Source organism: Cervus canadensis, chromosome 23 (genome assembly GCF_019320065.1).
Source record: "Cervus canadensis isolate Bull #8, Minnesota chromosome 23, ASM1932006v1, whole genome shotgun sequence".
Classification (NCBI taxonomy): domain Eukaryota; kingdom Metazoa; phylum Chordata; class Mammalia; order Artiodactyla; family Cervidae; genus Cervus; species Cervus canadensis.
The window spans coordinates 4,444,626-4,459,154 of record NC_057408.1 but is presented as its reverse complement, the minus strand read 5'-3'; the positions used below and the strand labels follow the sequence as shown (position 1 = coordinate 4,459,154).

Sequence of the window (14,529 nt, the reverse complement as noted above, 5' to 3'; positions counted from 1 at the left end):
AAATTCTTAACTTTTGCCCTGCATCTCCCACCATGGAATCAAAACATTCTCCTCCTCCCAGTCTTCTGTATTCAAATTGTTTTGCCTTTAGAACAAGGTTTTGAATACTACAGTACTCAATCAATACTCAGTCAGTACTCAATACTGCAGCTCAGTCTTCTTGAGGAGTTTACACCCTTGGCAACTTCAACTGCCATCTGAGTTAATGATGTTTAAATTAGAAATATCTATCCCCAACGTGCCTGTTCTCTCAGTTCTAGGCTCACTGGATGAATAGATGTGTCATCACAGCCCTTGAGGCCCCTCTCTGTCTTCATCCCTTCTTTCCAGCGGCATCTGCAGCTGCTGGCCTTGGAGCCTGTGTCTGGGCCCCCTAAGACTTGCCAGGCCCGTGAGAGTGTCCTCGGCCTCAGTGTTTGCTCACAGGGTCTCTCCACAAGCAATGCCAGCTTCCTCCCTGCCCCCCCGAATCCCTACAGGTCAGTACCCACTTGTCAAGGCCCATCTCAAACTCTCCTGTAGCAGGAGAGCCTGTTCTTCCTTCCTTCTCCTGCAGGCTGCCCTCCCAGTGCCCCTTCTCCCGAAAAGAGAGAGTCTAACAGGGACATTTGCTCTGACTTCAGACTCCAGCAGGCTTCAGATTCTGACTGATGGTGTGATGGTGGAGAGTTCATTGCAAGTGTAAGCTCAACCTTATATTGTATCTTTCTGTTTTTCCTAAGAGGTTTTTTTTTTTTTTTTTTTGGCCACCAGTCACAGAGCCATTAGTGTCCCTTGTAATCTCAGAGGTGGTCTTCTGGCCTGAGCTTTCAAAATATTCATAGGTGTCCACTCACCCTGGGTTTCCCCGGTAATGCTAGTGGTAAAGAACCTGCCTGCCCAATGCAAGAGACATAAGAGATGCAGGTTTGATCCCTGGGTTGGGAAGATCACCTGGAGGAGGAAACAGCAACCCACTCCATTGTTCTTGCCTAGAGAATTCCATGGACAGAGGATCCTGGCGGGCTACAGTCCATGGAGTTGCACAGAGTCAGACATGACTGAGTGACTTGGCATGCCTGCTCACCTTGTAGCTCTCTTCTTCCTAGGGAGATCCTGAAGGTGCCCACTACCCAGCCACCCGTCATGCTCTTAGACATGCAAGGTATTATGACTGTCTTCTGAGCCACCTCATGACGGACTTCTTAATGTCAGCTTTGTATCTCTTAATTTATAATTTTTAATAAATGGCCCTTTAGGGAATTCCCTGGCAGTCCAGTGGGTAGGACTTCACACTTGCACTACAGGGAGTGTGGGTTTGATCCTGCACGCCACACGGTGCAGCCAAAAGTGAAAGTCGCTCAGTCGTGTCCGATTTTTTTGCGACCCCGTGGACTATACAGACCATGGAGTTCTCCAGCCCAGAATACAGGAGTGGGTAGCCTTTCCCTTCTCCAGGGGATCTTCCATACCCAGGGATCCAACCCAGGTCTCCTGCATTGCAAGCAGATTCTTTACCACCTGAGCCACCAGGGAAGCCCAGGAATGCTGAAGAGGGTCGCCTATCCCTTCTCCAGCGGGTCTTCCCAACCCAGGAATTGAACCAGGGTCTCTTGCATTGCAGATGAATTCTTTTCCAACTGAGCTATCAGGGAAGCCCCCCAAAATAGAATTAGATTAAAGTAAAAACAAATGCCCCTTTCTAATTTTCTATACTTTGGATTTAGTTCACTCTGAAACTAATTTGCATAAAATAGGACTGCTCCACATCCAGTGTTGCTGTTACAGGCCAGTGCTTATCTCCTTTATGTCAGTTAAGCAATAATATTTGATCCATTTACAGTGGATTCTATCACACATAGAAGAGCCTGCAGCTCAGGCTTGTTCAGATCGTAATTTAGCTGAACTGGTCATATGGATGTTTCTCGTAAAGCTTGCCGTTCAAGCCCACCCACAGTCGTCTGACCCCAGTGTTAGCCAGTCTGTCTGGGGCACTGCCCTTGCACCTTGTGTCATCCTCCCACCGTTCTTATTCCTCCTGCTAACTTATCCCCCCTGTTAGAGGAGCAGCAGTTATTCCTTTTCCTTTCCTCCTTTCTCAAGTGTAATGCTTCATATATAGTTGGCGCTCACCTCCTGTGTTTAGTTTAAGGACCCGTTCCTGAGGGACCCAACATTACACAGTGAGATTAAACCAGGAAAGGAATGGTAGGAAAACTGGTCCTTCATCCCCAGTTCACCCCACGATAAAATAACTGCGTGTAGATGCCTCCCTGGGTACCTGATGACGGGGTCTTGAAATCAGCTTGCTTTCCATGTGCACAGAACCTGCCCACCACAGCCCTGGGGCATGCCACCAGCAGCAACTCACCTCTCCCACCCCATCCCACACCGTCTCCCAGCAGTAACGGGCCGCCTCGCTGCCAGCCATCACCCATCACTTGTCTATTCAGAGGCTTGATACGGTCTTTGAAAGAATTTTTTGCAATGTGCTATCTAGCTGTTTGATTTTAAATCGCACTAAACTTTCTGGAGCCACGCCAGGGACTTGCTAGAGTTTCTGATGCTATCTATATAAATGGTGGAAGGGGGAAAACTCCATTGAACTTTTGCGGTAATAAAATTATTGCAGTTGAGCCCTACATCTGTTCACTGAACTTCCTGTGGGTTTCCACCAGATCACATGGCTGACAGCAGAGACAGTCTTTAAAGCGTTTGGTCTGCATATTATACCCAAGTCTCAACCACCAAATCAGACCTTTGCTTTGTCTCTGGACTGGGCGTCCGGATGTCCCACTGCGGTGGGTTGATTCACTGGAGCTGATAAAAAACATTCCGGCCAAACTCGAGAGAGTCTAGCATTACCTCTGGCTCCAAAAGTCAAAACAACAAGATTGTTGTAAGTAGCTTTGGATTGAGACCAAGCCCTGAGCTTGAGAGATGGGTTTTCCCTCCTTGTTGAGCTGAGTCACAACTGTCTCAGAAGGAGAGGGGTGAATGCCTGGGCCTGCGGTGACCAGCACCCCGCCCTCTCCTCGCCTCTCTTGCCGTAACTGTCACACCAAAGCCGCCACCCCCTCAGAGCCCCCTCCTCTGCTTTCCCAGATCTTCAGTGGGTTCTCAAGCCCATCTACCCAGGAGTCCCTCACTGAGGCCCATAGGGGGGCCTTAGAAGGCAAAAGAGGAGATGAGGTAGAGAGGGGAGGATGGCTTCAGAGTCAGGAAGACCCCAGGGGCCTGGGCCCTGCTGACTGGGTCAGGAGTGAAGATGTTCTCAAGTGAGGAACCTGGGCCTCCCGAGCCAGCACAGGATGGCATTAGCGTTCTGCACAGGCGTGAAGAGAGCAGAGGAAAGTGACTTTTTCTAGGTTGTTGATCTGACATTCAGACTATGATATTTCTTGGACTGAATCTTAACAAAATGTGTCCCCAGTGTCTTTAGTGCAAATAGAGCCTTTTGTCTCTCATTTCCTTAGCTCTCAAGTTCTAGGAGTATTGTTGTCGCTGTTCAATCTCTGAGTCGTATCCGACCCTCTGTGACCCCATGGACGCCAGGCTTCCCTGTCCTTTACTGTTTCTCCCAGAATTTGCTCAAACGCATGTCCATCGAGTCAGTGATGCCATCCAACTGTCTCATTCTCTGTTACCCTCTTCTCCTTTTGCCTTCAGTCTTTCCCAGCATCTCTTTTAGAGGAGCACATATTTTTAAGAATGTCTGTTTCAGTCTCAACCCAGGTGGGCTCTCTCTCCAACTAGATAGACAGGGAGATGTTGGGAAGGGTGTCAGATTCGGTGCTCCTTGGACAGGGTTTGTCATGCAAAGGCTGTGCTCCCATTCAGTCAGATTGACTGAATGGTGTTTTCCAAACTCTTATGATTTATGCCTATTATTTGCCCTTTTAAAATCTTCCCAGTACACTGTCTTAAAAACAACTCATTGCGGGAAAGAAGAAGCTTTTTACTTTGTGCTTTGTTATGTTTGCTTTGTTATAGCCAATCCTGGAGAAAATGCTCTGTTTTTCTTACTATTTATGCTTTATCCCCCTTTCTGAACCTTTTAAGTGCTGGTGAAAAATTTCAAGCAAATAACCCGGGAAGCAATCTCCCTCAGCCCACTTGTTGAGAAGGGAGGAGCTGGTACTAGAACTCGAGGGGCGTGAGCATGTACTGTCTGCAGTGCCTGGGTTTTGCTAGTAACAAGTGTGTCCATGCCACTCTGTCTCTGCTTGCTCTCTGGGTTGCCCTGTGTCCAGTGGCACACACTCCATGGAAGCCTGGGACCTCAGCCCACTTAGCCACGAGCTCTCAGACCTCAGCAGGCCAACCAGAGCCTCATGTGTGTCTTGATTGTTAAGCATTTGGGAGTCTTAGCCTTTAAAACCCAACTGTTGTCAGCCCCCAGGACAGCTCAGGAACCTTCAGATATTGACCCTCTCCGCTGAGACTGCCCCCAGGTGACACCTGGCTGAGTGGCAGCCTGCAAGTGCTTGACTTGAGGGCTGTCCCTCAACCCAACTCATCCAGCCCTTTCTCCAGGTGGACCCAGCAGAGCCTGGGGAACATGCAGATAATCCCAGAGTGGAGACCTTACTGGGGTCACCTCATAAAACCATACCCAGGAGACTCAGAAGGAGCTCAAGGCCCTTCATTTTTTACAAGACAAGAGAACCGAGACCTGCAGAAATGCTGTGGCTTGCCCCAAACGGTTCAGCCTGCCAGTGGCTGAGCCAGCAGAGAGCCGACGCCTCCTGACGCCCAGCCTGGGGCCACCTGGACTCCAGAGCTGGAGATCAATCCCATCTGTTCCCCGTGAGGACGCTCAAGCACAGAGGGCTAGTGACTTAGTGGCTGGCAATACGGAAGAAATGCTTGAGGTTCTTTATCATTACTAGAGAGACATGAAAACCTCCCGTCCATGTGGGATGTAGGCATTTTAAAGAAACGCACAGCTGGGTCCCTGTCGACTCTGAGGGGCGTGCAGGGGAGAGGTGTAGTTTTGTTTGGCCTCCAGCTCCTCCACTTCCTAGCTCTGTCCTCTTTGGCATCTTATTTATCCTTTTGAGCTTTGGTTTTCTCATCCATTCAACATAGTTAATAAACCTATGTCACAGAGTTATGTGCAGAGTTGAAGTCATGCACTCATTCATTTAATTCGTCATTCAGCAAACATTTCCTCAGTGTCAGTAGTATGCTAGATGCTGTCCTCTTAGCAAGGTCCCTGCCTTCCTGGGACCTGTGTTCTAGAGGGGAACAGATGGTACCCAAGTAAACAAACAAATATGCAAGCTCAACCCCGATGGCTGTGGAGACCAGCTGATGAGCTGAGAGGTGCTGCTTGTTACTGGGTGGTCGTGGGTGAAGTGACCCACGACCCTGGCACCTGGGCACCCTCGGTGTGTCCCTTCCTCAGAGCGCCCCTGCTGGGTGGGCTCTGTGAGCTGACAGGAGGCCTGGTGTCCCCACTCCTGGCCACCTCAGCCTCTCCAGCCGTGTCCTCTCGGAGCTAGACGCCACACCCCTATTGGAGGTTGTTGTGTCTGCCACAGAATTATCCAGGGAGACTGATGTCAAATACAGCTTAGAGGTGACCCCTCTCTTCTCATCACGATGGCTCTAAACTCCCCTCAGAGCCAAGCCCCACCTCCCGTCCAGTTAAATAGCTGCATCACAGGGATATGCGCAGACATGAAACCATGCATTTGTTCATATAGCTCGCTATTCAGCAAGTGAGGATCCACTCAGACAGAAGGCCATTCTTCAGAACCTGCCTTCACTGGTGACAAAACTTTGTTCTTTAAAAACGTTAATGAAGAGAAGTCTGTCGCTTTTAAGCCATTTGTCAGCACATTTCCTGGGTTTTTATGTGGGAAAGCTCAGGTTCTTTCCGTTTCTATTATTATTAACTGTCAGGAAATAGGGTTGCCACGTTAGAAATGTACACCATGGGTAGAATATGAGAAATGGGCTTAGGACAAGGCCAGGAGTGATATTTCTAGACTTTGGATTTTCTTACTAAAAGTTCTAAAATAAGAGCGTACCTTACATTTGCATGTCACTTTAATGTCAGTAATAATAGCCAACATTTATTGAGTGCTTCTTCTGTACTAGGCACTTAATCTCATTTATGTGAAGTAAACAGGATGGTTAAATTCAAAATCTTAGAGTAAACTCTTACCTTTTAAGAGCCTAAGTTGGAATGAGGGTACAAGACTTTTCCCAAGTCCCCTGGCTAATCAGGAGTGGACTCTTAGCTCTTAGATGCTGACATTGTGTACATCTTATTTACAGCTTTGTTTTTGGTACTGTGCTTGCTACACACACAGTAGGCTCTCAGGGAGTTCTGCTGAATAAATGAATGGATGGATGAATGAATGAGAAAAGCTGGGGCTAGAACTCAGATCATGTGCCTGCTTTTCGGATGCTTTTTCTAGTTCCTTCAAAGATTAAATGAGTAGCTATATGTCATGTGTTTGAACATGCCTGCCATAAAATAGGTAATCAGTTATGGTAGCTATAAATGTTACCCATAATCTCGGAATTAATTAAGCTTTTATGGAGAACCTGTATAGAAATAATCATTGATCAGCTTGAAAAACTTTGTAATGAAATACATGTTTGCTATTGTCAAGTAAACTTTATAGTATTTCATATTATTTTAATGTACTATTATATATGGATATTCACCTGGGTATTATCCTACATTGAGGTTTTGTTTACTACTCTCTCCAGAGTGAGATGGATTATTTTGAAGTAAACTCGAGCAAAAATAAAAACAAGCCATTTTCACCTTCGTTTTTACCAGGTGGTGGAAAGGGAAGCCATGGGGGGTGCCAGGCGCTTCTCCTGGTGGCCTTTTCCTGGATCTGGCTGTGTGTGACCTAAAGGCAGCGTTTGACTCATGGCTCGTCCTAATGGGAGAGTCGTCAGAATTTCCCCCAAACCACGAGGGCGAGCAGACTTGGTGCCAACGTGTGAAGGCAGTGCCATCCCAGTAAGCAGCTCTTGCCTAAGTTTCTTTAGGTTAATTGGAGGGAATTTTTGAGAAAGCAGTTTGCTCGTTTTATTTCCATCCCACCCTCCCTGGAGGGACAGAAGGCAGTCTCGGGTAAGCTGCCTCATGTCCTTTCCTGAGGCCTGCCTTCATAGGAAAACCCCTGAATAGTCACTTGATGGAGAAAAGGCTTCACATCTTTTAGTCATTTTTGTCACTAACAACCAGAAATGCGTTGTATTGGTGACATTCCCACTTCTAAATGTAGGATATTATTATTCCAGCTGAAAGAGGCATTGCTGTGTTGGGAGGCGGGTTTCAAGCCACCCCGCATCTGAGCCCCCAGCCCAGTCCCTCCCCTCCCAAGACAGTGTGAAAGGTTTTCTAAAGTTGAGGCTCCTCCAAGAGCTAGGATTTGCATCCTCATTATTAGAGGGTAAAGCTTGTTTCTTCTTCACACACACAGTCCACCACACTTTCTTGATTCTTTTTTTTTTTTTGGCTCTTTTTTTGGGGGGGCAGTCTTCATTGCTGGGGGGGGGCTTCCTCCAGTTTCAGAGAGCGGGGGCTATTTTCCTGTTGAGGTCTGTGGGCTTCTCATCACCGTGGCCTCTCTTGTTGCAGAGCACAGGCTCTAGGTGTGCAGGCTTCAGTGGTGGCTATGCTTGGACTCAGTAGTTGTGGCTCTGGGACTCAGGTGCCCTGAGGCCTGTGGGGTCTTCCCGGATCAGGGATCGAACTGGTGTTCCCCTGCATTGCCAGGTGGATTCTCAACCACCGGACCACCAAGGAAGCCCCACATGTCTTAATGCTCGACATCATTGTGGGGTTGGTCACTTCTTTCAGGACCAGCTGTGTGTGTGCTAGGTTCTATCCATATAGTGAAAGGGCCCCGTGGAGCCTTGGAGAATTGGATCTGGGGACAGAGCAGTAGGGTGACTGTGGTATCTGTGACTGTGCTATCTCTTCTCAAACTTTCCCACCAAGTCAGACCCAGGCTCCAATCCTGACTCCTCCCCACAAGCTGTGTAACCTGAAACAAGGCACTCAGCTGCTCCAGGCCCTGCCTCACCTTCTGTCTGTGGAGTTGGCCATGGGGGGCCTCGCCAGGACACCGTGGTGACTGACCATGACACGTCAGGGAAGCTTCTAGACCGGCCTGGTGCTCAGGGAGTCCTTCGGTTGGTGGCATCTGCTCTCTGCACCCTCTTGCTACAGATGCAGGCTTTTCTTGGAAAAGAAGATCATTGTGTTGCTACCTGTAAAACACCCAGTTCCATGACAAAGACCTTTTGCCACCTCCAAGAACCCTGTCCCCACACCTGAGAACTCCATGCCAGGCTGGAAGTGACACAGAGCACGTGAGGAGGCTCATCACGGACGCCTGGGCCCCAGAGACCACCAGCTGCTGAGCGGCTGTGGCGCGCCCGGAGACTGTGGGCCCAGGGTGGGAGGGATCCAGCAGGACGGAAAGCTGGAGGATGGAACCGAATTCCAGTCAGACCAGGAAGTGCCAGAAGCAGGGCCACATCCCCCGCTGCTCGTGCTTTGTCCGCCGGACTGACCCCAGGAGCCCAGCGGCAGAAGTTGTCCCTGTGCGCTGAAGCCAGCACGGCCCTCAGCGCACACCACGACCGTTAGCCTGCACTGAGGGCAGGAGAGAGCTGATTCGGAAACACTGGTGCCCTGGAGAGGGCTGGGTTTGCATTAAACCTGAATCATTTCGCAAAGTATGGGGTAAAATGTATGAGGGCAGATATAGCGGTCGGTAAGGTTGAAGTCTGATCTGCTTATAAAACCCTTTTGTGCATAGACTGTATTTACTGATGCCCTGGGAGCCATGGAATGAAGTCGGTTTCCATTAGAGCTGTAACAGGTGGGGACTGTGCCGTCATGGTATGTCGAGGTAACAGCCATGACCAGGACCCTCCTTTGTATGATGTCCTGTACATTTTGCTAAGACTTAACTCAAAACTCTACTTGCCACAAAGCATTTCCTGCTTAACCCCACCCCACGGTCATCATTCTGAAACCCTGAGGATTCAGCACTTAGATGTTTAGTCTTAATCACTGCACATGTTATCTGAAAAATCTCTTGAACTCTGTGTGAAAGTGAAAACAGTGAAAGTGTTAGTCACTCAGTCATGTCCAATTCTTTGTGACCCCATGGGCTTTAGCCCACCAGGCCCCTCTATCCATGGGATTCTCCAGGCAAGAATACTGGAGTGGGTAGCCATCCAGGGAATCTTCCCAACCCAGGGATCGAACCCAAGTCTCCAGCACTGCAGGCAGATTCTTTGCTGTTCGGGCCACCAGGGAACTCCGTGTATGTAGCTCCCTGACTCCCTCCCCATTCTTAGCCCCTAACCCACCACCTCCCACTACCACCAATCCCCCCACACCCTCACTTTTTGTTTAAAATCTTTAACTCATTTTAGTTCACACTCATTTTCCCTTCACCTGGACCAGGCCCTGTCCCCACCAGTGCCCTCTAGTTCTCCACGCTGTGATCAAGTGGTCCCTGCACAAAGCCAGTCTCATCAAGCCCCCTTCTGAGACCCTTCAAAGGTTTCGAAGGTCCTTTGAGCAGAGGCCAGGGCTCTTCATGCGACTCCGTCCTCCCCTCTGGGCCCTGCTGGCCAAGGCTGGCTCCCCCACTGTCCCTCTTCTTGCCTCCAACAAAAAGCACCTCATGCTTTCCCTGCCTGCTGTTCCCTCAGAAGGAGCACACGTCCCTCTTCACCTGGCTGCCCCTCCACCTCCCACAGGCCTCTGGAACCACTATTCTTCCTTAGTGGAACTCCCTTCTTACAACAGGAAGTTTCGTACATAGGAACCTTCAAGTGGCAACTTTCAGAGGTGTATTCCATCAACATCAGGCAAGAGTGAACTTGCACCTCGCCCTCCATCTCCTATTGCTGACGATCCTTCAGCTCTGCCATCTCCCACCTCCTCTCCCTACTGCAGTCAGTAATTCTTGCCTGGTCACTCAGTGCCAGCCCCTGTATGCTATGCTATACTGCTATACTTTTCAAGGTACTGAACTGTAAGATTAAAAATGTTTTCTTTATTTTTTGGTGGGGTTTTTTTTTTTCTGTATTATTTGTCTGAGAAGTATTATAAATCTATTACATTATAGTACTATGTAGCCGATTGTGTTAGTTGGGTACCTAGGCTACCTTGGTTGGACTTACAGACGTGTTCTCGAAACAGAGCTCATCCATACGTAGGTGACTTACTGCGCTCTGTTATCATTGCTCTGTGGCTGCCGCTTCTGTGTCCCTCTACTGCACAAGAAGGAACCTTCTGTGAGGACAGGGACTGTGTATCCTGAGGCCCTGATGCACGCACTGCCTGGTGTGCCGGGGAGCAGACATTCAAGCAATAGAACAATGAATGAGTGACTCACGTAAGAGAGATTGACTACCATAATATGCGTAAAGTATTTACCATTGTGTCTGGGACATAGTTGGTCCTTATATGGTTGATTGCTTCTTTGAGTCATTCATCAAATCATTTGTTAAGTGTCTGACCGCTCTCTGAGGGGACATAGCCGCCAACACAGTGAATATAGAATCTCTGCTCTCGTGGGCCATGCGTTCTGTGTGTGCGTCTCCCTTCTCTCTCTCTCTTAGCCCTCCGCCTCGACCTTCCGCGCTGCCCCTCCTCCTGAGACACGTTCCCCTTGTCCCTGCCCCACCTGGGACACAGGTCACCAAACTGCAGCCACTCTGGCTCGTGTCACCTTGGCCTGGAAAGTGGCCCCCCAGGGACCTTTGGGGACCCCGGGCTCCTTAGCTGCCAAAGAGGGGGGCCATCACTTCCTCTGCTCTAGCTGGAATAAATAAATCAGGAGTAAAATTAGAAAATCAGAAGCCCCAATCCTGGTGAAATGCTGCAGTGAAAGTGCCACTTCCAGGAATCTGCACGTGTTCTCCCTCCTCACCTGGGACTGCAGAGTGCGGCCAGGCCACCTGAAGCGTGGCAGAGCTGGGGCTCCCCTCTGCTGCCCGCTTCGCAGGGCTGGAGCACCCCCGCCTCACCCCCACCCGCCACGTCCACCCAGCACTGCCCGCCCACACAGTCAAGGCCGAGGACCTGTGGTGGGGACGTCCTTGCCTCCAAGGTGACTCAGCCCTGAGAGGGGAGGCGTCTGAAGGAGACCCAGCCACGGGACCCCAGCCACACAGCAGTCTCTGCTTGAGCACTGTCTGCCCGGGTATGGCCTGCTTTCCTGCCTAACGTCTCTCGCTTTGCCTCATGCCCTGTCTGGGCCCTGCTGCTCTCAGCACGCTGACATCCCTGACCAGGGCTGGTGGGCTTGTGTGCCCTTCCCGTGGGGGATTCACCCGGCCTCCAAAGGGTCATCGGGAGGCTGGGTCTGTGGCCCAGGACTCCCGGGCCCCCTGCACCCCCCACACACCGTGTACAAACGCTGGCTGCTCTCGCAGAGGCCTGTGAGATTGATCGCCTCATCTTGTTTTCGTTGCAGAAATTTCCAGAACTGAAATTCAAATATGTGGAAGAGGAGCAGCCTGAGGAGTTTTTTATCCCCTACGTCTGGTCCCTGGTGTACAACTCGGCAGTAGGCCTCTACTGGAACCCACAGGACATCCAGCTGTTCACGATGGATTCCGATTGAGAGCGGGCCTCGTTCCCCGCCCCCCACCCCACCTGGCCTCCAACCCCCTCCATCCAAGCAGTCCTTCTACTTATTTTCTTTCTGGGGAACGGAGGTAGACAGATTCCCTGGTGCATCTTCTATTAAAGAGGATCACACAGGCGTGTTTCCCTTGCACACGTGGGTTTGGAGAATTGAGGCCAGTTGGCAATAGATCACTCAGTTTAGATTATAGTGCAAAAAGTGGGAGGGGGGTACGCAACCATAATAAATGTAAAAACCAGCTATTTTACATGCAATCTTATTTCTAAACCAAAAATCTAGAGCTTTTCCAGGAAACCTGATGCCTTAGGCATATAATACACTTTACCAGTGCATACTTCTTTTTCTTTTCTTTTTTGCATGCTCAGGATTTTTGTTTTGAGAGTGTGTGTGTGTGGTGTGTTGTGTTTCAACACTGAGAAATATCAATCTGAAAAGATGACAGGACAGGAATTCATAAGGAAACGAAGCCGTGTATGTGTGTAGTGGCCTTTCAGAGGACCCGTGATGGAAGCCTGGGCAGTTGGATAGAAGCCTTTAGATCCTCCACATGTTTCCCTCAAAGAAAGAAATGGCTCCTCCTCATGAAGCCCAGATTAGCTTTTCTGTGGATTTGGCCTCTGAGCTATAGCTGAATTAAATTGGAGTCTAGCACAAATTAAGTTAATCTTCTCTGTATTAATCATTAGGAAAAGAAAAGCTTCATTTTGAAAGCAGTCTTCTTTTCTTCAACCAGACCAGTAGGAGAAAAAGGAGACCAATTTGATTAATGCAGTGTTCCACATGAGATGAAAGACATGTTTTCCTGTCCGTCTCTGACTTTATTTAAACTCTTCTGGGGCCTGTGTGAGCCACAGTTGGCTCCCTGAGCTCCTCTGAGGGACGCGGCCGCCGGGGTTGCCCCGAGCACAGCAGCGGGCACCGAGGACAGAAGGGACAGACAGGCCTTTAGTGCCACGCTCTGGGTCCATGGCCACCCCTCTGGACCTAGTTTCAGTCTCAGAGACACAGAAGTTATGTGCTTTTCTGCATGGGAAGCACCCGTTTCAACCTGCTGTTGCCTGATCTATATCAGAAGCAGCTTCTCTCCTGTGCCCGGGCTGGAGACCAGAGTCACTTTGATCCATCACCATCTTCTGAGGGCCTGAGGGAAGCCTTCTTCTCTCACACGGAGCTCTGGGAAAGGTTAAACACGTGACACGTCAGTGCACACTTGTGTGGTTTCCCCCTTGAACAGCCTGGCTGCCCACCCTCTTGGCAGTATCTGAGGTCGGCCGGTTTCGTCGTCGTCAGGCCGGGGCTGAGACCAGAGCCCCCCGAGGCCGGCTGACCGAGTGAGGGCCTGTGCCTGGTGGACCCAGGAGGCGCTTGCGGCCTGGCCGCTGCCGCCTCAGCCTCAGGCTTCTGAGTGTCTCTGCCAGAGACGCTGGCTGGGACCCTGGTGTTTCCCTGAAGGTCGCACGGACAGGGCCTCAGACCAGCAGGTGAGGCCTGTGAACGGCTTCTGCTTAGTCTGGCCTGAGGGGGAGGCAGTGTGAAGGTGGAAGACGGAATCCTCCAGTCAGAAAGGGGAAAATACTAGATGCCCATTTCAGGTCGCAGTTATTTATATGTCCTGTATGGAAACATGATACATCGCTTTGTTTCCCAAGCATTCTGATCCGCTTCCTTTCCTTTAAACCAAAACACAACCATCTGAAAGGGTCACATGGGGCAGAGGAGCCCCTGGTGGGACCCCAGCACCACCCTGAGAGGCTGAGGAGCGCGCAGTGACATGGGTCTGTCACTGGGCTGCAGGACCGTCGGTTCTTCCGACAGGAGGGCTGGAGTCCCCAGAACGCAGCCACAGAGGGCAAACCCAAGAGAGTCTTGACAGGGGAGTCCCACAGTCTCCTCCCCAGGCCACCCGGCTCACTGGGTGTCCCCACCGCCCCGTTCTCCAACAGTGTCCTCCCCTGCCCCCCGCTTGTAATGAACCACACAGTAGAAGTGCTCACTGGCCTCACGGTTCAGCTGGGGCAACGGCCTCAGAGGCAGCGTGTGAGTACACGCTCCAGACACCACTGCCTCGGCTCTGCAAACCCTCCAGAGGCTTTTCTTTATTTTTGTGAAAGATTTATTCCGTGACAATAAATTTAAAATGATAAACTTGAATTACGCTTGCATTAATTTGCTTTAGAAATTCCTTCGGTTTTCCACAAAGTAAAACCATGTAGAATGAGGCAACACAGGATCGTTCATTGTGTGTTTGCATGTAAACTCACATCTGATTTTGCCCAAGATACAGAGCTGTTTTTGCACTGTGTCATCTGTCATCATGTTTGTTTTTAAAAGAATGTGCTCCTCTCAGTAGCACCTTTCCTTCGGAGTTCAAGGCGCTGTGCAGACAAGCTGTGGAACTGTAGCTCTGGTCCCGTCACCCGTTGAGGCTGGTGTCGCAGGATCTGTGAACAACAGCCTTGCAAGGTCAGCGTCACAGAATGGCCACCATTCAGCGGTGCAGATGGAAGCGGGGCTGTGGAGGAGCTCAAGGACAAAGACAGAGGAAGGAAAGGAAAGAAGGTCCCTGAAGCACAGAAAGTAGGCGGCGCACACAGTCCTCTCCTTCGGAAGGAAGTGGCAGGAGCTGGAGAAGGCAGGAAAGAACATAGGACCAGCGTCAGTGGGGACGCTCGGCTGCGAGTGTTCCTCCAGCTTGTTAGAACATCCCCGCCCCCCCGCAAGAGGAATGTGGCAGGGGGTGCTTTTAGGCCCTAAATTTCTTAATATATCATTCTTTAGTCAACATACTGTCCTTCAGATTCTGTGGAGCTGGGGTCTTGCCTCAGGCATGTCGGTTCTCTGCATAACTGAGTCACTGCTTTCGAAGAGCCGTAAATTAGAGTTGTGGTACTTG

General features: G+C 50.2%; 1 protein-coding gene across 3 annotated transcripts in view; it reads left to right on the top strand.

Moving 5' to 3' along the window:
- Window positions 1-11,974, top strand: part of DYM (dymeclin) — a 382,103-nt gene extending 370,129 nt beyond the window's left edge. For all 3 annotated transcript variants that reach the window (XM_043444328.1, XM_043444326.1, XM_043444327.1), the window contains one exon: window positions 11,463-11,974. In XM_043444328.1, coding sequence (XP_043300263.1) covers window positions 11,463-11,612 — 150 coding nt within the window. In that variant the 3' untranslated portion in view covers window positions 11,613-11,974. The remainder of the gene's footprint in view (window positions 1-11,462) is intronic.
- The last annotated feature ends 2,555 nt before the right edge of the window (window positions 11,975-14,529 follow it).